Genomic DNA, 27756 nt, shown 5'->3' with positions numbered 1-27756 from the left:
ATCCGACACTGCGGATCAGGTCCGCAAGACCTCGCTAAATGCGGAGAGCAATACGCTCTCCGCATTTAACATTGCACCAGCAGCTCACAAGAGCTGCTGGTGCAACGCCGCCCCCTGCTGACTCGCGGCCAATCGGCCGCCAGCAGGGAGCTGTCAATCAACCCGATCGTATTCGATCGGGTTGATGTCTGGCGATTCCTGTCCGCCTGTTCAGAGCAGGCGGACAGGGTTATGAAGCAGCGGTCTTTAGACCGCTGCTTCATAAGTTGTGTTTCTGGCGAGTCTGAAGACTCGCCAGAAACACGGCCCTTCAAGCTCCATACGGAGCTTGATAAATGGGCCTGTGAGAGATTACTCTTGGAAGAAGAACTAGAGGCGGAAAGATATAGGCAGGATGATACTTCCAAGGAAGTGACAATGCATCCACTGCTTCCGCCTGAGGATCCCTGGATCTGGACAGATACCTGGGAAGTTTCTTGTTTAGATGAGAAGCCATCAGATCTATTTCTGGAAGTCCCCACATTTGAACAATCTGAAGAAACACCTCTGGGTGAAGAGACCACTCGCCCGGATGTAACGGTAACGGTAATGTAACGGTAACGACTGAGATAATCCGCTTTCCAATTGTCAATACCTGGGATATGAACCGCAGAGATTAGACAGGAGCTGGATTCCACCCATACCAGTATTCGAGATACTTCTTTCATAGCCAGAGGACTGTGAGTCCCTCCTTGATGATTGATATATGCCACAGTTGTGACATTGTCTGTCTGAAAACAAATGAACGATTCTCTCTTTAGAAGAGGCCATGAATGAAGAGCTTCTGAAAATTGCACGGAGTTCCAAAATATTGATTGGTAATCTCACCTCCTGAGATTTCCCAAACCCCTTGTGCTGTCAGAAACCCCCATACAGCTCCCCAACCTGTCAGACTTGCATCTGTTGAGATCACAGTCCAGGTTGGAAGAAAAAAAGAAGCCCCCTGAACTAAACGATGGTGGTCTGTACCACGTCAGAGGGTGTCGAACAATCAGTTTTAAAGATATTAAATGAGATATCTTTGTATAATCCCGGCACCACTGGTTCAGCATACAGAGCTGAAGAGGTCGCATGTGAAAATGAGCAAAGGGGAACACGTCCAATGCAGCAGTCATAAGAACCTAGAATTTCCATGCATAAGGCTACCGAAGGGAATGATTGAGACTGAAAGTTTTGATAAGCTGAAACCAATTTCAGACGTCTCCTGTCCAACAGAGACAGAGTCATGGACAATGAATCTATCCGGAAATCTAAAAAAGGTTACTCTTGTCTGAGGAATCAACAAACTTTTTGGTTAATTGATCCTCCAACCATGTTCTTGAAGAAACAACACTCATAAAAAGCTGGAAAGGATCTTTCCATTGAAAATGAGCAAAGGGAATTGAATCCAATGCTGTTAAAACTTCTATGCATATATAGCAACTGAAGGAAATAATAGAGACTAAAGGTACCGACAGACGGAACCCAATACAAATTGTCCCTTGTCTGATAGAGACAAAGATAGTGACATAAACCATCTGGAAACCTAAAAAAAGGTGACCCTTGCGTGAGGAATCAAGAGCTTTTTGAAAAAAGATCCTCTAACTATGTCCTGAAGAGCAAGTGAAACATATGAGAATCCGCATCCTCAGGAAATAATCTGAATGAAAACAGAAAAATGAAGAATACGCATTTATTGTATCTAAAGAAAACAAATAATGCTATCAATGACCACAAAAAGGCAGAATAGTTTGAATAAAACTCCAAAACCCAGTTCCTAGAAAAGGAACTGGAATAAAAACCCCAGAAGATTCCAGGTCTGAGCAGCGCTTGAACCCCATGGGTACCCAGCCATGCCTCAACAGTATCCAAAATATATAAGACAGAAACACACTTAAAGAAAGTGTTAGCCTTACTGGAATAAAATCAAAGAAATTTGGACAAAATAGAACCAAATAAATTTCAAAGAAGTCTTAACCTGCCCCTTACCAGCCAAGCTGGAATACGGCACGTGCATCGCAACATTAGGGAGCTAATTTCGAACCCCAATTAAAAACATGTTACTTGGGAAAGAAGTCAGGATTCGTTCCTTAATAAGAACAACCAAACTAGTATAAGCTTAAAGTTTTAGTCTTAGAACTCAATCTTGAAGCCCATAGTAACAGTTAAGAATTGAATCCAATTATAATTGATTATCTTAGAACAAAAGAAATATGGATTTATTTATTTATTTTTATTTTTTTTTAAAAATCACAGAATTCTTCTAGCTAAAATAGCTAAAGACATAGATTAACCCTCATTTGCGAATATATTCAATAAAATGAAGACACAAATGAAATCATAAGCATGATAGTCCAGTTTAAAGGACCAGTCAAAACAGAGGACTTGCAAAATGCAAAACAACAAGACAAATGCAACAGCACCTAGTCTAGTAAATGTTGTCCCTTAACAATGCTAAAATAAATCATGATCTGATACTTGATCTTAAAGTAAACAGAAAAAATGAAGCAATTGCATTATCACAGGACCAAGAAAAGTACCTGAAACTAAATAATTTTCCAAAAATAAGATACAACTATATAAAGGAAAATAAATACTATTTTGCTATAAAAACAATAGCATAATTAGTAGGAGTAGAGATAGCTCCAATAAAATGGAGAACCCTCCAAATTAAATTTAACTGCTGACAAAGAATATAGTTTAAAAATAAAAGAAAATTCTCAGCCTATCCCATTCCCTAGTATGGGGAATTGGAAAGAAAACTTCTGAAATCACAGAAGAAATGAAAAGGCAGAAATAGTGTCAGCTAGTCTTAAAGAACTAGTTACCTTAATATCCAAAATAATCAACACCTCTTCAACAAAGAACAAATGTACTTTAATAATAAAAAAATTATATAAAAAAGTAGATTTGTTAGTGTCAATATCTGATGAAGAGAATTTCTGAAAGAAAAAAAAACATCATCAGAGAAGGATAAATCAGTATGTTGTTGGTCATTTGAAACTTCAATAATTAAAAAAGAAGTGAAAAAGACCTAAAAATCGTATTAGAAGGCACGAAGTCAGACATAGCCTTAATCAGAAAAAATATTTCTTATAAATATTCTAAACATTTCTTGCACTTAAGAATGGAAATGTATAAAGCATAAATACTAATGGAATCTGCATGTAAAAGTATATCATAATAACTTATTACAAACCATAGCTAAAGATAAACATTTATAACATTTAAAATAAATGAACTTAGCTTTGGTAGAACTGAAACTCAGTTAAGCATTTTTCCATAAGTGGCTTCTGACTCAGGGACAAACGGAGACATCTTGCAATATGTAATAGAAAAAACAACATAAAACAAAATTGATCAAATTCCTTAAATGACAGTTTCAGGAATGGGAAAAAATGCCAGTGAACAAGCTTCTAGCAACCAGAAGCAATAAATAATGAGACTTAAATAATGTGGAGACAATAGTGACGCCCATATTTTTTAGCGCCAAAAAAGACGCCCACATTATTTGGCGCCAAAAATGACGCCACATCCGGAACGCCGACACTTTTGGCGCAAAAAAGTAAAAAAAAAAAATGACGCAACTTCCAGCGACACGTATGACGCCGGAAACAGAAAAAAATGTTTGCGCAAAAAAAGTCCGCGCCAAGAATGACGCAATAAAATGAAGCATTTTCAGCCCCCGCGAGCCTAATAGCCCACAGGGAAAAAGTCAAATTTTAAGGTAAGAAAAAAATTGATTAATTCATATGCATTATCCCAAATATGAAACTGACTGTCTGAAATAAGGAATGTTGAACATCCTGAGTCAAGGCAAATAAATGTTTGAACACATATATTTAGAACTTTATATAAAAGTGCCCAACCATAGCTTAGAGTGTCACAGAAAATAAGACTTACTTACCCCAGGACACTCATCTTCAAGTAGTAGAAAGCCAAACCAGTACTGAAACGAGAATCAGTAGAGGTAATGGTATATATAAGAGTATATCGTCGATCTAAAAAGGGAAGTAAGAGATTAATCTCTACGACCGATAACAGAGAACCTATGAAATAGACCCCGTAGAAGGAGATCATTGAATTCAAATAGGCAATACTCTCCTCACATCCCTCTGACATTCACTGCACGCTGAGAGGAAAACCGGGCTCCAACCTGCTGCGGAGCGCATATCAACGTAGAATCTAGCACAAACTTACTTCACCACCTCCATAGGAGGCAAAGTTTGTAAAAATGATTTGTGGGTGTGGTGAGGGGTGTATTTATAGGCATTTTGAGGTTTGGGAAACTTTGCCCCTCCTGGTAGGAATGTATATCCCATACGTCACTAGCTCATGGACTCTTGCTAATTACATGAAAGAAAAAGGGATTATCTACCTTTTTAAACAACAAAAATTCTGGTGTTTACTGTCCCTTTAAGGTTGTAAGCCAAAATGCCAAAGTGATGTCAATTGACTTTTGACGGCTAGAAAAATGCACAAATAAAGCAGAATAATTTGAAAGGACTTAGTAGCTTCTAATCTTAGGTAACATTTATATAGAACAGAAAATGTTATAGCATTGTAAAGTATTATACTGCCCTCAAACAGCTACTTATTTATTGTTTATTGATTAAAAAGATAGATAATCCCTTTATTACGCATTCCCCAGTTTTTCATAACCAACACGGTTATATTAATACACTTTTAACCTCTGTGATTACCTTGTATCTAAGCCTCTGCAGACTGCCCCTTATCTCAGTTATTTAGACAGACTTGCATTTTAGCCAAACATTGCTGTCTCATAAGTAACTCCACGGGAGTGTTATCTATATGGCACACATGAGCTAGCGCTGTCTAGCTGTCAAAATGCACTGAGATTAAAGGTGGCCTTCAAAAAGTTTAGAAATTAGCATATGATTCTACTTAGGTTAACTTTCCATATGAGAACAAAGCAAATTTTATAATAAAAATTGGAAAGTTGTATAAAATTGCATGCCCTATCTGAATCATGAAAGTTTAATTTTGACTGAGCCCAAATCGGAGCAATCAGACCCAAAAGAAGGAGGCAAAAGACAAGTCTCTGCGACATCCTTGGGATTATAGGGATTTAAATTTCCATGGGAAAGAAAAAAAATAAGACACAAATCAAACTCCTTAAATTTTCCTCTTGATAAACAAACACTACACTCTGAGGGGAAATAGGTATCAACTCAGTCTGAGAACCCCTCTCAACAAAGAAATCAACTGCACATCACAATTCCTCACCTTTCTCCAATGGAGGCAAATATACGACTAACAACCATAAAGGTGAGAGGAGTTAAATGGAGCTTTTGAGGTTTGGGAATCTTTGCCTCCTCTTAGTGGTAGGGAAGGTTATTCTCAGGATTAATGGATCATGGACGCTTACCATCTTTATGAAAGAAAAGAAGAAAAGGTAAGAATGGTGACTAATTCACCAAGAAAGTGACTATTTTACCTTTTAATCTAGATGGAATTTTTAAAATAAGCAATCATAATCTCCCGTCCACTGCCAAAGCCTACAAAACTGAAGAGGGCGTATGTGACATAAAGTGAAAGGAATTGTGCCTGAAGCCACCATCATCGGACCGTTCACTTCCATATATTGAGCTACTGAGAATAGAAAAGTCACCTGAAGCTTGGAAAACACTCTCTACAAACTATGAGGGAAAGATGCATAGAAACAAGTCTATATTTACTCTCAGGAAACAAACTCTGGTGTGAGGAGACAAAACTCTTTGGAATATTTATTTTCCAACCATGCTTGAAAAGGAACGCCAGAAGCCTTTTGGTATATGAGACTGCCAATGGATGAGATACAGCCTGAACCAAAAAGTCCAGGTATAGGGCTACAGAAATACATTGGGCTCTTATTAAACCTCCCAGCACCTTTGTGTATACTCTGGTAGCTGTAGCCAAAACAAAGGGAAGAACAAGAAATTGCTAATGCTTGTAAGTAGTAACTCTCAAGAACTTGATTAAGGTCTTTAGATCCAAGATAGGTCCTTTTTTGGAACAATAAAAAAAGTTTGGAATAAAACCTTAGACTTTTTTCTAAATCTAGGACTGATTTTATAACCCCCTAAGTACCAAGTCTTGAATACACTGGAAGAAGGACGCTGCTTTCGAAGGGTCTTTTAAAACTTAAGAAAGAAGGAACCTTTCTCTAGGAGATCTGAATTTTTTTAATTAAAATTTAGACCTGCCTGAAAAGGACAGGGCGGGCCGTGGACTGGATACACTACAAGAGAAATAAATTTATCAGGTAAGCATAAATTATGTTTTCTCTTGTTAAGTGTATCCAGTCCACGGATCATCCATTACTTGTGGGATACCAATACCAAAGCTAAAGTACACGGATGATGGGAGGGACAAGGCGGGAACTTAAACGGAAGGAACCACTGTCTGTAGAACCTTTCTCCCAAAAACAGCCTCCGAAGAAGCAAAAGTATCAAATTTGTAAAATTTGGAAAAAGTATGAAGGGAAGACCAAGTTGCAGCCTTGCAAATCTGTTCAACAGAGGCCTCATTTTTAAAGGCCCAGGTGGAAGCCACAGCTCTAGTAGAATGAGCTGTAATCCTTTCAGGAGGCTGCTGTCCAGCAGTCTCATAGGCTAAACGGATTATACTCCGAAGCCAAAAAGAAAGAGAGGTTGCCGAGGCCTTCTGACCTCTCCTCTGTCCAGAGTAAACAACAAACAGGTTAGATGTTTGGCGAAAATCTTTAGAAGCCTGTAAGTAAAACTTCAAGGCACGGACTACGTCTAGATTATGCAAAAGACGTTCCTTCTTTGAAGAAGGATTAGGACATAATGATGGAACAACAATCTCTTGATTGATATTCTTGTTAGAAACCACCTTAGGTAAAAACCCAGGTTTTGTACGCAGAACAACTTTATCTGAATGAAAGATCAGATAAGAAGAATCACAATGTAAGGCAGATAACTCCGAGACTCTTCGAGCCGAGGAAATAGCCATCAGAAAAAGAACTTTCCATGAAAGAAGTTTGATATCAATAGAATGAAGGGGTTCAAACGGAACCCCTTGAAGAACTTTAAGAACCAAGTTTAAGCTCCATGGAGGAGCAACAGGTTTAAACACAGGCTTAATTCTAACTAAAGCCTGACAAAATGCCTGAACGTCTGGAACTTCTGCCAGACGCGTGTGTAAAAGAATAGACAGAGCAGAAATCTGTAGCTTTAAAGAACTAGCTGATAATCCTTTGTCCAAACCCTCTTGGAGGAAGGACAATATCCTAGGAATCCTAACCCTACTCCATGAGTAATTCTTGGATTCACACCAATGAAGATATTTACGCCATATCTTGTGGTAAATTTTCCTGGTGAAAGGCTTTCATGCCTGTATTTAGGTATCAATTACTGACTCGGAGAAGCCACGCTTTGATAGGATCAAGCGTTCAATCTCCATGCAGTCAGTCTCAGAAAAAGTAGATTTGGATGATTGAAAGGACCTTGTATTAGAAGGTCTTGTTTCAGAGGCAGAGTCCATGGTGGAAAGGATGACATGTCCACTAGGTCTGCATACCAGGTCCTGCGTGGCCACGCAGGCGCTATCAATATCACTGATGCTCTTTCCTGTTTGATTTTGACAATCAGACGAGGGAGCAGAGGAAACGGTGGAAACACATAAGCCAGGTTGAAGAACCAAGGTGCTGCTAGAGCATCTATCAGTGCCGCTTCTGGGTCCCTGGACCTGGATCCGTAAAAAGGAAGCTTGGCGTTCTGGCAAGACGCCATGAGATCCAATTCTGGTTTGCCCCAACGGAGAACCAATTGAGCAAACACCTCCGGATGGAGTTCCCATTCCCCCGGATGAAAAGTCTGACGACTTAGAAAATCCGCCTCCCAGTTCTCTACACCTGGGATATGGATTGCTGACAGGTGGCAAGAGTGAGTCTCTGCCAAGCGAATTATCTTGGAGACTTCTGACATCGCTAGGGAACTCCTGGTTCCCCCTTGATGGTTGATGTAAGCCACAGTCGTGATGTTGTCCGACTGAAATCTGATAAACCTCAGTGTTGCTAGCTGAGGCCAAGCCAGAAGAGCATTGAATATTGCTCTTAACTCCAGAATATTTATTGGGAGGAGTTTCTCCTCCTGAGTCCATGAACCCTGAGCCTTCAGGGAGTTCCAGACTGCACCCCAACCTAGAAGGCTGGCATCTGTTGTTACAATTGTCCAATCTGGTCTGCGAAAGGTCATACCCTTGGACAGATGGGCCCGAGATAACCACCAGAGAAGAGAATCTCTGGTTTCCTGATCCAGATTTAGTAGAGGGGACAAATCTGTGTAATCCCCATTCCACTGACTGAGCATGCATAATTGCAGCGGTCTGAGATGCAGGCGCGCGAATGGCACTATGTCCATCGCCGCTACCATTAAGCAGATTACTTCCATGCACTGAGCCACCGAGGGGCGCTGAATGGAGTGAAGAACACGGCAAGCATTTAGAAGTTTTGATAACCTGGACTCCGTCAGGTAAATTTTCATTTCTACAGAATCTATGAGAGTCCCTAGGAAGGAAACCCTCGTGAGCGGAGATAGAGAACTCTTTTCTTCGTTCACTTTCCACCCATGCAACCTCAGGAATGCCATAACTATCTATGTATGAGATTTGGCAATTTGAAAGCTTGACGCCTGTATCAGGATATCGTCCAGGTAAGGAGCCACCGCTATGCCTCGCGGTCTTAGGACCGCCAGAAGTGAGCCCAGAACCTTTGTAAAAATTCTTGGGGCTGTAGCCAACCCGAAGGGAAGAGCTACAAATTGGTAATGCCTGTCTAGAAAGGCAAACCTCAGGAACTGATGATGATTCTTGTGAATCAGAATGTGAAGGTAGGCATCCTTTAAGTCCATTGTGGTCATGTACTGACCCTCTTGGATCATGGGTAAAATGGTTTGAATAGTTTCCATCTTGAATGACGGAACTCTGAGGAATTTGTTTAGGATCTTTAAATCCAAAATTGGTCTGAAGGTTCCCTCTTTTTTGGGAACCACAAACAGATTTGAATAAAACCCCTGTTCTTGTTCCGTCCGCGGAACTGGATGGATCACTCCCATTACAAGGAGATCTTGTACGCAGCTTAGGAATGCCTCTTTCTTATCTGGTTTGCAGATAATCTTGAAAGGTGAAATCTCCCTTGTGGAGGAGAAGCTTTGAAGTCCAGAAGATATCCCTGAGATATGATCTCCAACCCCCAGGGATCCTGAACATCTCTTGCCCACGCCTGGGCGAAGAGAGAGAGTCTGCCCCCTACTAGATCCATTGTCGGATAGGGGGCCGCTCCTTCATGCTGTCTTAGAGGCAGCAGCAGGCTTTCTGGCCTGCTTGCCCTTGTTCCAGGACTGGTTAGGTTTCCAGGCCTGCTTGGATTGAGCAAAAGTTCCCTCTTGTTTTGAAGCAGAGGAAGTTGATGCTGCACCTGCCTTGAAATTTCGAAAGGCATGAAAATTAGACTATTTGGCCTTTGATTTGGCTCTGTCCTGAGGAAGGGTATGACCCTTACCTCCAGTAATGTCAGCAATAATTTCTTTCAAACCAGGCCCGAATAAGGTCTGCCCCTTGAAAGGAATTTTGAATAATTTAGACTTTGAAGTCACATCAGCTGACCAGGATTTGAGCCATAGCGCCCTACGCGCCTGGATGGCGAATCCGGAATTCTTAGCCGTTAGTTTAGTCAAATGAACAATGGCATCAGAAACAAATGAGTTAGCTAGCTTAAGAGTTCTAAGCTTGTCAACAATTTCAGTCAATGGAGCTGTATGGATGGCCTCTTCCAGGGCCTCAAACCAGAATGCCGCCGCAGCAGTGACAGGCGCAATGCATGCAAGGGGCTGTAAAATAAAACCTTGTTGAATAAACATTTTCTTAAGGTAACCCTCTAATTTTTTTATCCATTGGATCTGAAAAAGCACAACTGTCCTCAACCGGGATAGTGGTACGCTTTGCTAAAGTAGAAACTGCTCCCTCCACCTTAGGGACAGTCTGCCATAAGTCCCGTGTAGTGGCATCTATTGGAAACATTTTTCTAAATATAGGAGGTGGGGAAAAGGGCACACCGGGCCTATCACACTCCTTACTAATAATTACTGTAAGCCTTTTAGGTATTGGAAAAACATCAGTACTCACCGGCACTGCATAGTATTTATCCAGCCTACACAATTTCTCTGGCACTGCAATTGTGTCACAGTCATTCAGAGCAGCTAATACCTCCCCAAGCAATACACGGAGGTTCTCAAGCTTAAATTTAAAATTAGAAATCTCTGAATCAGGTCTCCCCAATTCAGAGACGTCACCCACAGACTGAAGCTCTCCGTCCTCAGGTTCTGCATATTGTGACGCAGTATCAGACATGGCTCTTACAGCATCTACGCGCTCTGTATCTCGTCTAACCCCAGAGCTATCGCGCTTGCCTCTCAATTCAGGCAATCTGGATAATACCTCTGACAGGGTATTATTCATGATTGCAGCCATGTCCTGCAAAGTAATCGCTATGGGCGTCCCTGATGTACTTGGCGCCATATTAGCGTGCGTCCCTTGAGCGGGAGGCGAAGGGTCCGACACGTGGGGAGAGTTAGTCAGCATAACTTCTCCCTCGACAGACCCCTCTGGTGACAATTATTTTATAGATAAAGACTGATCTTTACTGTTTAAGGTGAAATCAATACATTTAGTACACATTCTCCTATGGGGCTCCACCATGGCTTTTAAACATAATGAACAAGTATCCTCTGTTTCAGACATGTTTGTACAGACTAGCAATGAGACTAGCAAGCTTGGAAAACACTTTAAAGCAAGTTAACAAGCAATATAAAAAACGTTACTGTGCCTTTAAGAGAAACAAATTTTGACAAAATTTGAAATAACAGTGAAAAAAGGCAGTTACACCAACAAAATTGTTACAGTGTATGTAACAAGTCAGCAGAGCATTGCACCCACTTGCAAATGGATGATTAACCCCTTAATAACAAAAACAGAATAATAAATGACAAAAACGTTTTTTAAACACAGTCACAACAACTGCCACAGTCTACTGGGATTGTTACCCTCCTCAAACACGACTTTGAAGCCTTTTGAGCCCTTCAGAGATGTCCTGGATCATGCAGGAAGAAGCTGAATGTCTCTGTCAGTATTTTTATCTGCACAGAAAAGCACTAAAATAGGCCCTTCCCACTCATATTGCAACAGTGGAAAGCCTCAGGAACTGTTTCTAGGCAAAAATCAAACCAGCCATGTGGGAAAAAAACTAGGCCCCAATAAGTTTTGTCACCAAACATATATAAAAACGATTAAACATGCCAGCAAACGTTTTATATTACACTTTTATAAGAGTATGTATCTCTATTAATAAGCCTGATACCAGTCGCTATCACTGCATTTAAGGCTTTACTTACATTAATCCGGTATCGGCAGCATTTTCTAGCAAATTCCATCCCTAGAAAAATATTAACTGCACATACCTTATTGCAGGAAAACCTGCACGCCATTCCCTCTCTGAAGTTACCTCACTCCTCAGAATATGTGAGAACAGCAATGGATCTTAGTTACTTCTGCTAAGATCATAGAGATTCTTCTTCTAATGCTGCCTGAGATGAAACAGTACACTCCGGTACCATTTAAAAATAACAAACTTTTGATTGAAGTTAAAAAACTAACTATAATACACCACTCTCCTCTTACTACGTCCATCTTTGTTGAGAGTTGCAAGAGAATGACTGGATATGGCAGTGAGGGGAGGAGCTATATAGCAGCTCTGCTGTGGGTGATCCTCTTGCAACTTCCTGTTGGGAAGGAGAATATCCCACAAGTAATGGATGATCCGTGGACTGGATACACTTAACAAGAGAAAAGATTAAGATAAGGAGTCACACCACAAGGCAGCTGCTCCTGCAAAACAAGCTATACCTGTCTGTTGAGAAATATTTCTATGGAAAGCCTCTAATTTCCGATCCATGAGGGTCTCTAAAAGAATTTATATCCTCTAAAGAAATAGTTGTTAGTTTGGAAATAGGTCCACATTAGAAGCGGATAAAGGAAAAATATTTTTAAACTTGGAATATGGAGTAAAAAGTGTTCCAGGTTTAGGCCATTCCTTAGAGATGATCTCCAAAATCGCACCAGGAACTGGAAAAACCTTAATTTTTAAGCTTTCTGCTGTTGCTGTTACCTAAGTTTTTTTAATTGTTTTATCTTCAGAAGGTTTAGGGTCCTGAATCCCTAAAGTCTGCAGAACATCCATAATAAAAAACACAAATGTTCAACCTTAAACCTAAGGATTTATCAGTATACTGGTCAGAGATAGAATCCTGATCATTTGATATTAACTCAACATCAGAAGACAGGGCAGAACTATGCGAATTAAACTCATAAAATATATCTGGGCTATGTCTGTGAGATAAGTTAGGGGCAGACATGTCTACTGGTGCAAGTGGCTCTTAATTGGTGAAGGCGAAACCTCACATATAGTTTAAAGTACAAAGTGTTTGAAACCCGGAGCTAAATCTAATAAACCTCCCTGAGAAGTGCACAAAGGATAGGACAAGCCCCTAAGGAGGAGAATATTAGAAAAGACTTATAGTGCATGACATGAATAAGACAATCATTGCATAGTAGAGCAGGAGGATAAACTGAATCACTTTTGCAAAGCACACATAGTCTGACGAAAAAGTGATCTGTGAATCTCCTCTCTAAAGGTTGTGAAAGTGCAGCTGTGGTGACCGTTTTATTAAGCACAAACAAATAATGAACCAGACTACTGTAGTAACGTTTATTTAACAGGCATATAATAAATTAGCGAGATGTATTGACATAATGTTCTACTTGTAGTGAGAATGTAGAGACTGCGGACACTTTAGTATATACTGTAATCTTCCCCCCTTACCTGTTTGCAGCCGACAAAATAATTTAGAAATGGATGGCAATTCCTGCTATAAAAACAAAAAACATTTTGATACCCCAAGCTCTTGATATTTTTTAATAAAGGGTACTCATCCCTCTCCACCCCCCCATATCAGGAACTCTCCTGGAGACATCTGTAGATCAGTGCTGTGAGGAAAGCTAAAACAATGCTGAAAATGGCCACGACTTCACAGGGAAAAGCGCACAAAGCAGGCCGGTGGCAAAAAATGTAACGCTAGCGCTACTGTTGAAAAGGGCAGCTTGCTCCTATCCCTCCTGAGTAAAGAAAAAACCCACCAAGAGCTTGAGAGCATAATGAGACATATAACACATAATATTAAGAAAGATAATGTGAACCTATCTAGGTGGATATATGTAACCTGGTGTCTCCTGGCTATGATATACATGTATATATGGTACCTTCTAATAGCATGTGGGCTATGTGCGTGCTCTTGCACTTACATGAGCTGCATCCACTCTACTGTGCTTACCAGCTGCATACAGACTGCATTCAGTATAGCTCATCCAGTGTTGTGCATGCACAAGTACAGGATCTCTGAAAAGGAGTACAACAGCGACCCAACAGGAGAAGGCTAAGGTTTTGTGACTAAATCCAATAGGGAAATATGGTGTCACTACCCAATACTCCATACACCTCTCTGTCCAAAGGTTAGCTGTCTGATGAAGATAATAGGTCTGAGAACCCCTGCATACGAAGAATCTGGAACAGCTCACTACATTCACTACAGGCAACGATAAGAGCGGGAGGAATTAAAAGCTCTTGGTATTTGGGGTATCTATGCCTCCTCCTAGTGGCCAGGAGTTGAATCCCACACTGCAAGGCTCATAGACTCTCATTGTGGTATGAGTGGGATAAAACAGAGGTTCAAAGATCTGCAGTGTGTGGGTTGGTTTGCCTCCTCCAAATGGCCAGGAAATAAATAGCTAAATGTGATGATCTTGTGAACTCTTGCCATCCTCTGAAGGAAATTCATAAGAACATGTCATTTTAGCACTAGTAATGCCAGTGACTTAATCAGCAGCAATAGTTGTAGTCAGCAGTTTTACTCCTATGGGAGGATTGAACATAAAGCTTTGCAGTGTAAAATTACAACATGTAATGTTTTCACTAGGATGGCCCGTTAATGTAAAGCCGTAATAGAAATCTACCCATCAAAAAGATCAAGATAGCTTGAAGGCAATTATTCTTTTTTAGAGGCATGTGTAAAAGCCAATAAGAGGCTCTATTCTTCAGGCCAATTAAATCCAAGCTTTTACACTTTAAAATTGCTTGCCCACACAAGACTGAAACGTTACAGTACACGTGCACATCTCTTAATTCTGTGTGTCCCAACTGCAACAAGATGCTGGTGATGTGTTTTGCTAGTGAGCAGATTGACCCAACCATGCAAAGACAGGATACGATTACATTTAAATTATGCACAAAGTATATATTTTAATTTAATAGCCGCTTCAGTTTATGCTTTACAGGAAATGATTGATGCATTAAACTTACCTTTGTCATTCTAGTTTCCTCTTTAATTCTTTGCATATTATTACGTCCATCATTCATCGAGTTAAGACCGCTCTTCATTGTGTCTATTACTCTGCCGGTTTTAGCTCTCTCTTGAGCCATTTCTGTATCTTCTGTATTTAAATTGTGGAAATCGGATATTTTTAGCTTGCTTATATTTAAAGGGGCATCCGGGTTATCTTCAAAGCAAATATCCTGCTTTGTATCAAGCAAAGAGTTCTGTTTAAGATATTTCAACTCTTTTCTGAGTTGAATAATTATATTTTTAAGATTTTCAATATTTATGTCATCACAGTTTATAGAAAAATCTTCAGATTCAGTCACATTCTCCATTTGTTTCCCAGTAAGAGGTTTTATCCTGTGAGAATATTTAAATATAAATAATTTGCAAATTTCCAGACATGACAAAATGACAAAACCCCTACGTCATGGGATATTCCTAAGGCTATTGTAACAGCTCATTTTTAAAAGGAGCAGTAACACTAACATTGTAATATGAAATGTTTAATTATGTCTAGTAAAAGACTTTTCAATATAATTGTATTATTTATTTTGTCTTCTTTTCCTGTAATTTAGTTTTTTCCAATTATGAGAACTGTAAGTTCTTATGGCACACTTCACGTATAAGCCTGCTACATATCTGTATTATATTGTCTTCCGCTGAGATGATAACATAAGAACTGCAAAACAAGGGCTATCTGCCAATGTAATGACCATGGCTAGCCTTGTCTACTACATTAGCTCCTCCAAATAAAGCAAGTGATGGCTGGAGTTTAGATACAGAAAAAATTATTGCAGGAAAGTGCATTTAAACCATTTTCAAACTAACTCAGCGTGTTAATTGCAAGACTGCAGAAAAATCTAATTGCACAGTGTAACAAGTCCCTTTAACTCTTTGGCTGCTAAGCCATTTCCCATCTGTGTGCTAAGCTGGTTTTGAGCATTGTGTTGCAGTTCATACACTTTTAGAAGTTGTTTTTGCGTGAATAACCTATACAAACTATATATTGGGGGGTTTTCAGCAGACTGCAGATTCAAAATATATCATTATTATATGTGTATTTGTTATCATGTTTGAAAAATAAAGCAAAACATTAGAAAAAACTGTATATTTTTACTCCTGACTCAATAATTAACTGTATGCAATTTTATTTTTTGTCATCAAAACCTGTGTGGATAAATATTTTTAGTAGACAACCTGTATAAAATAAGTAAAAATTGAGAACATTTCACTGAGTTTTTCTACTGTTTTATTGCCGGGATGTCAATTTAGTACATAATCAAAAACTGCGTTTTTAAATTTAATGTTCTGTTTACTGGCATTTAAACAGTTCTAGCTGCCAGGGAGTTAAGATATATCAATTAAACTATACATTTTTAGAAACTACACTCCCAGGTCTATAATATGAGGGTTTATTTGTATTTATATCTCAAAACTAGAGTATGTAACAAATAAGTAAATATTGCACTTGTTTAAAAAACAAACGGCTAGATTACGAGTTGTGCGTTAGGGTTAAAAAGCAGCGTTAAGAGGTCCCAACGCTGCTTTTTAACGCCCACTGGTATTACGAGTCTTGAAATGACAGGCTCACCGCTCACTTTTTTGGCCAGACTCGGAAATACCGCAAATCCACTTACGTTAATTGCGTATCCCATTTTTTCAATGGGACTTGCATAATGCCGGTATTACGAGTCTAACCAAAAGTGAGCGGTAGACCCTCTTTTGTCAAGACTGGTACCGCATTTAAAAGTCAGTAGTTAAGTGTTTTACACTAAAACGCTGTAGCATAGAACTCTTAACTAAAGTGCTAAAAAGTACACTAACACCCATAAACTACCTATTAACCCCCTAAACCGAGGCCCTCCCACATCGCAAACACTAAAAACAGAATTTATGTTTACCTGATAAATTACTTTCTTTAACGGTGTGTCCGGTCCACGGCGTCATCCTTACTTGTGGGATATTCTCTTCCCCAACAGGAAATGGCAAAGAGCCCAGCAAAGCTGGTCACATGATCCCTCCTAGGCTCCGCCTTCCCCAGTCATTCGACCGACGTAAAGGAGGAATATTTGCATAGGAGAAATCATATGATACCGTGGTGACTGTAGCTAGAGAAAATAAATCATCAGACCTGATTAAAAAACCAGGGCGGGCCGTGGACCGGACACACCGTTGGAGAAAGTAATTTATCAGGTAAACATAAATTCTGTTTTCTCCAACATAGGTGTGTCCGGTCCACTGCGTCATCCTTACTTGTGGGAACCAATACCAAAGCTTTAGGACACGGATGATGGGAGGGTGCAAATCAGGTCACCTAGATGGAAGGCACCACGGCTTGCAAAACCTTTCTCCCAAAAATAGCCTCAGAAGAAGCAAAAGTATCAAATTTGTAAAATTTGGTAAAAGTGTGCAGTGAAGACCAAGTCGCTGCCTTACATATCTGATCAACAGAAGCCTAGTTCTTGAAGGCCCATGTGGAAGCCACAGCCCTAGTGGAATGAGCTGTGATTCTTTCAGGAGGCTGCCGTCCGGCAGTCTCATAAGCCAATCGGATGATGCTTTTAAGCCAAAAAGAGAGAGAGGTAGAAGTTGCTTTTTGACCTCTCCTTTTACCAGAATAAACAACAAACAAGGAAGATGTTTGTCTGAAATCCTTTGTAGCCTCTAAATAGAATTTTAGAGCACGAACTACATCCAAATTGTGCAACAAACGTTCCTTCTTTGAAACTGGATTCGGACACAAAGAAGGCACGACTATCTCCTGGTTAATATTTTTGTTAGAAACAACTTTCGGAAGAAAACCAGGTTTAGTACGCAAAACCACCTTATCTGCATGGAACACCAGATAAGGAGGAGAACACTGCAGAGCAGATAACTCTGAAACTCTTCTAGCAGAAGAAATTGCAACCAAAAACAAAACTTTCCAAGATAATAACTTGATATCAACGGAATGTAGGGGTTCAAACGGAACCCCCTGAAGAACTGAAAGAACTAAATTGAGACTCCAAGGAGGAGTCAAAGGTTTGTAAACAGGCTTGATTCTAACCAGAGCCTGAACAAAAGCTTGAACAACTGGCACAGCCGCCAGCTTTTTGTGAAGTAAAACAGATAAAGCAGAAATCTGTCCCTTCAAAGAACTTGCAGATAATCCTTTCTCCAAACCTTCTTGAAGAAAGGATAGAATCTTAGGAATTTTTATCTTGTTCCATGAGAATCCTTTAGATTCACACCAACAGATATATTTTTTCCATATTTTATGGTAGATTTTTCTAGTTACAGGCTTTCTAGCCTGAACAAGAGTATCAATGACAGAATCTGAGAACCCTCGCTTTGATAAAATCAAGCGTTCAATCTCCAAGCAGTCAGTTGGAGTGAGGCCAGATTCGGATGTTCGAACGGACCTTGAACAAGAAGGTCCTGTCTCAAAGGTAGCTTCCATGGTGGAGCCGATGACATATTCACCAGATCTGCATACCAAGTCCTGCGTGGCCACGCAGGAGCTATCAAGATCACCAATACCCTCTCCTGTTTGATCCTGGCTACCAGCCTGGGAATGAGAGGAAACGGTGGGAACACATAAGCTAGGTTGAAGCTCCAAGGTGCTACTAGTGCATCCACTAGAGTTGCCTTGGGATCCCTGGATCTGGACCCGTAGCAAGGAACCTTGAAGTTCTGACGAGACGCCATCAGATCCATGTCTGGAATGCCCCACAATTGAATTATTTGGGCAAAGATTTCCGGATGGAGTTCCCACTCCCCCGGATGAAATGTCTGACGACTCAGAAAATCCGCTTCCCAATTTTCCACTCCTGGGATGTGGATTGCAGACAAGTGGCAGGAGTGAGTCTCCGCCCATTGAATTATTTTGGTCACTTCTTCCATCACCAGGGAACTCCTTGTTCCCCCCTGATGGTTGATATACGCAACAGTCGTCATGTTGTCTGATTGAAACCGTATGAATTTGGCCTTTGCTAGCTGAGGCCAAGCCTTGAGAGCATTGAATATCGCTCTCAGTTCCAGAATATTTATCGGGAGAAGAGATTCTTCCCGAGACCAAAGACCCTGAGCTTTCAGGGGTTCCCAGACCGCGCCCCAGCCCACCAGACTGGCGTCGGTCATGACAATGACCCACTCTGGTCTGCGGAAGCTCATCCCTTGTGACAAGTTGTCCAGGGTCAGCCACCAACGGAGTGAATCTCTGGTCCTCTGATCTACTTATATCGTCGGAGACAAGTCTGTATAATCCCCATTCCACTGACTGAGCATGCACAGTTGTAACGGTCTTAGATGAATTCGCGCAAAAGGAACTATGTCCATTGCCGCGACCATCAAACCTATTACTTCCATGCACTGCGCTATGGAAGGAAGAAGAACAGAATGAAGTACTTGACAAGAGCTTAGAAGTTTTGATTTTCTGGCCTCTGTCAGAAAAATCCTAATTTCTAAGGAGTCCATTATTGTTCCCAAAAAACTCTGAGCCATCTCCGTGGAGATGTTGCCTGTGCAACGGCAAAGAGAATGACTGGGGAAGGCGGAGCCTAGGAGGGATCATGTGACCAGCTTTGCTGGGCTCTTTGCCATTTCCTGTTGGGGAAGAGAATATCCCACAAGTAAGGATGACGCCGTGGACCGGACACACCTATGTTGGAGAAATAAATATTTTAACCCCTAATCTGCCGAAACGGACATCGCCGCCACTATAATAAATATATTAATCCCTAAACCGTCACACTCCCGCCTCGCAAACACTAGTTAAATATTATTAACCCCTAATCTGCCGCCCCTAACATCACCGCCATCTACCTACATTTATTAACCCCTAATCTGCCGCCCCCAACGTCGCCGCCACTATATTAAATGTATTAACCCATAAACCTAAGTCAAACCCTAAACCTAACCCCTCCTAACTGAAATATAATTTAAATAAATCTAAATAAAATTACTATCATTAACTAAATTATTCCTATTTAAAACTAAATACTTACCTATAAAATAAACCATAAGATAGCTACAATATAACTAATAGTTACATTGTATCTATCTTAGGGTTTATTTTTATTTTACAGTCAACTTTGTATTTATTTTAACTAGATAGAATAGTTATTAAATAGTTATTAACTACCTAGTTAAAATAAATACAAATTTACCTGTAAAATAAAACCTAACCTATGTTACACTAACACCTAACACTACATTATAATTAAATAAATTAACTAAACTAAATACAATTAATTACAATTTAAATAAATTATCTAAAGTACGAAAAAAACACTAAATTACAGAAAAAAATAAAATTACAAGAATTTTTAAACTAATTACACCTACTCTAATCCCCCTAACAAAATAAAAAAGCCCCCCAAAATAAAAAAGCCCTACCCTGCACTAAATTACAAATAGCCCTTAAAAGGGCCTTTTGCGGGGCATTGCCCCAAAGTAATTAGCTCTTTTACCTGTAAAAAAAAAAAAGTACAAATACCCCCCCAACATTAGGTTAGGTTTTATTTTACAGGTAAATGTGTATTTATTTTAACTAGGTAGTTATTAAATAGTTAAAAACTATTTAATAACTATTGTACCTAGTTAAAATAAATACAAAGTTGCCTGTGAAATAAAAATAAACCCTAAGCTAGATACAATGTAACTATTAGTTAAATTGTAGCTATCTTAGGGTTTATTTTACAGGTAAGTATTTAGTTTTAAATAGGAATAATTTAGTTAATGATAGAAATTTTATTTAGATTTATTAAATTATATTTCAGTTAGGGGGGGGTTAGGTTTAGGGTTAGGGGTCAATACATTTAATATAGTGGGGCGACGTTGTGGGCGGCAGATTAGGGGTTAATAAATATAATGTAGGGTTTGGCGATGTTGGGGGCATCAGATTAGGGGTTCATAAGTATAATGTAGGTGGCGGCCGTGTCCGAAGCAGCAGATTAGGGGTTATATGTAGGTGTCGGCGATGTCGGGGGCGGCAGATTAGGGGTTAATAAGTGTAAGATTAGGAGTGTTTAGACTGGGGGTTCATGTTAGGATGTTAGGTGTAGACATAAAATGTATTTCCCCATAGGAATCAAGGGGCTGCGTTAGAAGCTGAACGCTGCATTTTTGAAGGTGTTAGTTTTTTCAGCCGGCTCGCCCCCATTGATTCCTATACGGCAAATTGTGCACGAGCACGTTTTACCAGCTCACCACTACCGTAAACAGCGCTGGTATTGAGGTGAGATGTGGAGCTAAATTTTGCTCTTCACTCACTTTTTTGTGGTTAACGCCGGGTTTGTAAAAACCCGTAATACCAGCGCTGTCTGCAAGTGAGCGGTGAGGGAAAGCTGCTCGTTAGCACCGCACCCCTGTTAACGCGAAACTCGTAATCTAGGTGAAAATGTTTTCAGAGCAAAGTGCGCTGTTTAGTTATATATTCTGCACTCCAATTTAGTGCTATATATACACACATGTATTTGATGCACCAAGGGATATACTTTCCAAAAATGTGCACTTTATTTACTGTATCTTAACTTCCCAGGCGGCTACAGCTGTCTAATTGCAGACATCACCCCTAAAAATTAATTAAAAGACAATTATTTTAGACTATTTATGTTATGTCTGCAATTAAAGAGCTCTAGCCACATGGGAAGTTAAAAAGGGTACATAAAGTACACATTTGTAGGAAGTACACCCCGTTGGGCATCAAATGAGGGGCTACGTGTATTTCTAGCACAAAAGTGGAGTGCGTAAAAATTAACGGAATATGGTGCTTTGGATAGAAAATATTTTTTTTGAAGTAAAGTGACATGTTCCGCTATTTCTTACGCACTCACATTTTGCTCTTTTTATACATGTAGTCCCTTATTTGATGCGCCAAGGGGTGTAATTTCCAAAAAATGTGCACTTTATTTACTGTATTTTAACTTCCCAGGTGGCTACAGCTGTCTAATTGCAGACATCACCCCTAAAAGTTTAAAGACATTTTTTAAGATGTTTTTTAATATTATCATGCCTGTAATTAAATAGTTTTAGCCACCCGGGAAGTTAAAAAGGGTACATAAAGTGTATATTTGTATAAAGTACACCCGTTTGGGCATAAAATTAGGGGCTACATGTATTTCTAGCACAAAAGTGGAGTGCGTAAAAAATTGACGGAATATGGTGTTTTGGTTAGAAAATATTTTCTTTTTAAGCAAAGTGCACATGTTCAGCAATTTATTTTGCACTCAAATTTAGCGCTATACTTACATATAGCCCCTTATCTGATGCGCCAATGGGTGTACTTTCCAAAAATGTGTACTTTACGGTATCTAAACTTCACAGGTTCCTACAGCTGTCTAATTGCAGACATCACCCCTAAAACTTCAAAAACAATTTTTTAAAGTTTTTTAAGGTTGCCATATCTCCAATTAAACAGCTCTATCCACCTAGGAAGTTAAAATAGGGTGCATAAAGTGTACATTTGTATAAAGTACACCCTTTTGCACATCAATTGAGGGGTACAAATGTGGAGGGCGTAACAATTAACGGAATCTGGTGCTATTTCTTGCACACTCAACATTTGTGCTAGACATACATGTAGCCCATTATTTGAAGCGCAAAGGGATGTACTTTCTATAAATGTGTACTTTATGTAACCTATTTAAACTTCCCACGTGGCTAAAGTCGTCTAATTGCAGATATATATATATATATATATATATATATATATATATATATATATATATATATATATATATATATATATATAAATACACACCCTGCCGAATCAAATGAGGGCTACATGCATTGGTAGCACAAAACTAAGGAATGCAGCAATTAATAGAAAATGGTGCTTTGTTTCGATAAAAATATTTTTAAAGCCAAACACCATATAACGCTAACTGTTGCGCACTAGCATTACTTGCAAACCCTCATTTGATGTGAATGGGTACATACTTTCTAGAAATATTTACTTTATTTTCCATAGCATAACGTCCCAGGTAGCTACAGGTGATTAATTGAAGACATAGCCACTGTGAAAAACTGCTAAAATAATTGTCTTTAAACTTAAAGGGGCTATGTCTGCAATTAAACAGCTGTAGCCACCTTGGGATGTTAAGGCGCAATGTGCAACTGAAGCCAGCATCTGCTGAGACCACTGATGGATTAGCGGCTGTTTACAGAAACCACAGAGCAAATAGAAATGCAGAACTCAGCAGCGCCGGATTTACTGGAACCAGAATGCACCTGGAGACTGGAATTGCAGATGAGGACTATAACTGCAGAGGATGCGATGACAATGAAGCCATAAGCAGAAAATGCTGAGCAAATAGAAATGCAGAACTCAGCAGCGCCGGATTTACTGGAACCAGAATGCACCTGGAGACTGGAATTGCAGATGAGGACTATAACTGCAGAGGATGCAATGACAATGAAGCCATAAGCAGAAAATGCTGAGCAAATAGAAACGCAGAACTCAGCAGCGCCGGATTTACTGGAACCAGAATGCAGCTGAAGATTAAAATTGTAAATGACAACAACTGCTCAAGCCGCATTTGAATATGCAGCTGTTAGGGGAGCTGTTAGGCGTGGCAGAGCAAACAGAACTTAGCAGAAAGTGCAGAACAAACAGAACTCGGCAGCGCAGGGCTTACTGGAACCATAATCTAGAGACTTAAAGAGAAAATAGAAGCTGGATGCCTGCTGCGAGTAGATGTTGTGGCGAGGGACACTGCGGATGTTGTCGCCACTGCTCTGCCAGCTCTGAACTGTATGCAACCACACTATGGCTCAGCTAGTTCCTCTGTCTCAATGGAACTGTCATTATATAATGACAACCCTGGGACAAAGCCGCTGTCAGAATATTCTCTAGCGTCATCCGAGAAGGAAACAAAGTCTGAGTTCATAAGGAACTCAGCTGCTTCCTCGTCACTCATCAGACGCTAAGCCATAATTCTCTTTACAAAGTGAATAGATATTTTGAAAGAAATTATGCTGCAAGAAAAGATATAATTTTTATTGCAAAAAAATAAGCTTCTTTGCAGTAAAAATACAGCGGTTTTGAAAGATGGTGAGAGCTGCGCAAAGAGGGCGTTTTGAGCACATTACAAGGGCTCTAAAAGACTGATTATATATATATATATATATATATATATATATATATTTTTTTTTAATAAAAGCATCTCTAACATTGATTAATTTGTTATCACATGATCCAGGTGTTCATGTGATTACAACTATTATATTGGTATCCGTATAGTAAGGCAATGTCATTTTTCTTAGCTACGTGATCACTCCGGAAACGCTGGTTACCACGGTGATCATTTAGCTAATATGGAGCCTTTGTTAGCACCTGAGGGTGAAACTTAGCAATGACTTCATGCCATCATTAGCACTCAAAGGGTTAATCATAAAAATAATGACAGCTTTATTTACTCCCAAAAGATTATATTTCATACCTTAACCACTTAAGAACCAAGGACGTACAGGGTACGTTCTACAAAAAAATTCAGTTAGTGACCAAGGATGTTTCAAGCGGTGGAAGTGATCTAGATCGCTTCCAAACGCTTCAAAGGTGTTGCAGTGATGCCTCGGTATTGAGGCATCACTGTAATGCCTTTGTTTAGCCATCGATGCAGAGAGAGCCACTCTGTGGCCCTCTCTGCATCGGGCATTGATGGCTCCGATCGTTGGTGGGTGGGAGCAGCAGCTGGGAGGCGGGTGGGCGGACCATCGATGTCTTGGTGGTATATTACTTACACAGCAATATCACAGACACTCCGCGGAAGCAATTCTGAATTTAAAAAAATAAAATAAAATAATGTGCTTAGCGATGGGGGGCTCTCTGGATATTGGGCAAGAGATCTGGGTGGGTGAGGGGGAGGATATTGAGGGGGGGCAGCTACACTACAGAAAATATCCAATTTAATAAAAAAAATTAAAAAATACACTATTTTAGCAGCAAACTGGGTACTGGCAGACAGCTGTCAGTACCCAAGATGGCGGCAAATAGGTAGCGGGGGGAGGGTTAGAGAGCTGTATGGGGGGATCAGGGAGGTTGGGGGCTAAGAGGGGATCCAACACTGCAGAATCAATTGGGAAAAAATGCTTTTTATTTTAGTACTGGCAGACTTTCTGCCAGTACTTAAGATGGCGGTGACAATTGTAAGGTGTGGGAGGGAAGAGAGCTGTTTGAGGGGGGTCAGGGAGGGTTCAGGTGGTGGGGTGTGTCAGGTGGGAGGCTGATCTCTACACTAAAGCCAAAATTAACCCTACAAGCTACCTAATTAACCCCTTCACTGCTAGCCATAATACAAGTGTGATGCGCAGCGGCATTTAGCGGCCTTCTAGTTACCAAAAAGCAATGCCAAAGCCATATATGTCTGCTATTTCTGAACAAACGGGATCACAGAGAAGCTTTTACAACCATTTGTGCAATAACTGCACAAACTGTTTGTAAATAATTTCAGTGAGAAACCTAAAATTGTGAAAAATGTTACAATGTTTTTTTATTTGATCTCATTTGGCAGTGAAATGGTGGCATGAAATATACCAAAATGGGCCTAGATCAATACTTTGGGTTGTCTACTACACTACACTAAAGCTAAAATTAACCCTACAAGCTCCCTAATTAACCCCTGCACTGCTGGGCATAATACAAGTGTGGTGTGCAGCGGAATTTAGCGGCCTTCTAATTACCAAAAAGCAAACGCCAAAGCCATATAAGTCTGCTACTTCTGAACAAAGGGGATCCCAGATAAGCATTTACAACCATTTGTGCCACATGTAAATAATTTCAGTGAGAAACCTAAAGTTTGTGAAAAAGTTAACAATTTTTTTTATTTGATCGCATTTGGCGGTGAAATCGTGGCATGAAATATAACAAAATGGGCCTAGATCAATACTTTGGGTTGTCTACTAAAAAAAAAAATATATACATGTCAAGGGATATTCAGGTATTCCTGACAGATATCAGGGTTCCAATGTAACTAGCGCTAATTTTGGGGAACAAAAAAAAATGGTTTGGAAATAGCAAAGTGCTACTTGTATTTATTGCCCTATAACTTGCAAAGAACATGTAAACATTGGGTATTTCTAAACTCAGGACAAAATGTAGAAACTATTTAGCATGAGTGTTTTTTGGTGGTTGTAGATGTGTAACAGATTTTGGGGGACAAAGTTAGAAAAAGTGTGTTTTTTTTTCCATTTCTTCATCATATTTTATAATTTTGTTTATAGTAAATTATAAGATATGATGAAAATAATGGTATCTTTAGAAAGTCCATTTAATGACGAAAAAAACGGTATATAATATGTGTGGGTACAGTAAATGAGTAAGAGGAAAATTTCAGCTAAACACAAACGCTGCAGAAATGTAAAAAACAGAATTTATGCTTACCTGATAAATTACTTTCTCCAACGGTGTGTCCGGTCCACGGCGTCATCCTTACTTGTGGGATATTCTCCTCCCCAACAGGAAATGGCAAAGAGCCCAGCAAAGCTGGCCATATAGTCCCTCCCAGGCTCCGCCTACCCCAGTCATTCGACCGACGGACAGGAGGAAATATATATAGGAGAAACCATATGGTAACGTGGTGACTGTAGTTAGAGAAAATAATTCATCAGACCTGATTAAAAAACCAGGGCGGGCCGTGGACCGGACACACCGTTGGAGAAAGTAATTTATCAGGTAAGCATAAATTCTGTTTTCTCCAACATAGGTGTGTCCGGTCCACGGCGTCATCCTTACTTGTGGGAACCAATACCAAAGCTTTAGGACACGGATGAAGGGAGGGAGCAAATCAGGTCACCGAAACGGAAGGCACCACGGCTTGCAAAACCTTTCTCCCAAAAATAACCTCCGAAGAAGCAAAAGTATAAAATTTGGCAAAAGAGTGCAGTGAAGACCAAGTCGCTGCCTTACATATCTGGTCAACAGGAGCCTCGTTCTTGAAGGCCCATGTGGAAGCCACAGCCCTAGTGGAGTGAGCTGTGATACTTTCAGGAGGCTGCCATCCGGCAGTCTCAAAAGCCAATCTGATAATGCTTTTAAGCCAAAAGGAAAGAGAGGTAGAAGTTGCTTTTTTACCTCTACTTTTACCAGAATAAACAACAAACGAAGAAGATGTTTGTCTGAAATCTTCAGGAACCTCTAAATAGAATTTTAGAGCACAGACTACGTCCAAATTGTGTAACAAACGTTCCTTCTCTGAAACTGGTACAAATATCTCCTGGTTAATATTTTTGTTGGAAACAACCTTCGGAAGAAAACCAGGCTCAGTACGCAAAACCACCTTATCTGCATGGACCAGATAGGGCGGAGAACACTGCAGAGCAGAAAACTCAGAAACTCTTCTAGCAGAAGAAATTGCAACCAAAAAATAAAACTTTCCACGATAATAACTTAATATCTACGGAATGTAAGGGTTCAAACGGAACCCCTTGAAGAACTGAAAGAACTAGATTTAGACTCCAGGGAGGAGTCAAAGGTCTGTAAACAGGCTTGATTCTAACCAGAGCCTGAACAAACGCTTAAACGTCTGGCACAGCTGCCAGCCTTTTGTGAAGTAAAACAGATAAAGCAGAGATCTGTCCCTTCAGAGAACTTGCAGATAATCCTTTCTCCAAACCTTCTTGTAGAAAGGAAAGAATCTTAGGAAATTTTATCTTGTTCCATGGGAATCCTTTAGATTCACACCAACAGATATATTTTTTCCATATTTTATGGTAAATTTTTCTAGTTACAGGCTTTCTAGCCTGAATAAGAGTATCTATTACAGAATCTGAAAACCCACGCTTTGATAGAATCAAGCGTTCAATCTCCAAGCAGTCAGTTGGAGGGAAACCAGATTCGGATGTTCGAATGGACCCTGAACAAGAAGGTCCTGTCTCAAAGGTAGCTTCCATGGTGGAGCCGATGACATATTCACCAGGTCTGCATACCAAGTCCTGCGTGGCCACGCAGGAACTATCAAGATCACCGAAGCCCTCTCCTGATTGATCCTGGCTACCAGCCTGGGAATGAGAGGAAACGGCGGGAATACATAAGCTAGGTTGAAGATCCAAGGTGCTACTATTGTATCCACTAGAGTCTCCTTGGGATCCCTGGATTTGGACCCGTAACAAGGGACCATGAAGTTCTGACGAGAGGCCATCAGATCCATGTCTGGAATGCCCCATAATTGAGTTATTTGGGCAAAGATTTCCGGATGGAGTTCCCACTCCCCCGGATGCTCCTCCATCACCAGGGAACTCCTTGTTCCCCCCTGATGGTTGATATATGCAACAGTCGTCATGTTGTCTGATTGACACCTTATGAATT

The 27756-nt window shown here is 40.0% G+C and overlaps 1 protein-coding gene across 2 annotated transcripts in view; it reads right to left on the bottom strand.

Annotated features, from left to right (window-relative positions):
• CDK5RAP2 (CDK5 regulatory subunit associated protein 2) overlaps positions 1 to 27756 on the bottom strand; it is a 538634-nt gene that overhangs the window by 245587 nt on the left and 265291 nt on the right. For both annotated transcript variants that reach the window (XM_053695716.1, XM_053695717.1), the window contains one exon: positions 14453 to 14828. In XM_053695716.1, the coding sequence (XP_053551691.1) occupies positions 14453 to 14828 (376 nt within the window). The remainder of the gene's footprint in view (positions 1 to 14452; positions 14829 to 27756) is intronic.

The sequence above is a fragment of the Bombina bombina genome, chromosome 12 (assembly GCF_027579735.1).
Source record: "Bombina bombina isolate aBomBom1 chromosome 12, aBomBom1.pri, whole genome shotgun sequence".
Lineage (NCBI taxonomy): Eukaryota > Metazoa > Chordata > Amphibia > Anura > Bombinatoridae > Bombina > Bombina bombina.
The sequence above is the reverse complement of the archived record's forward strand: the minus strand, read 5'-3'. Positions and strand labels throughout refer to the sequence as shown.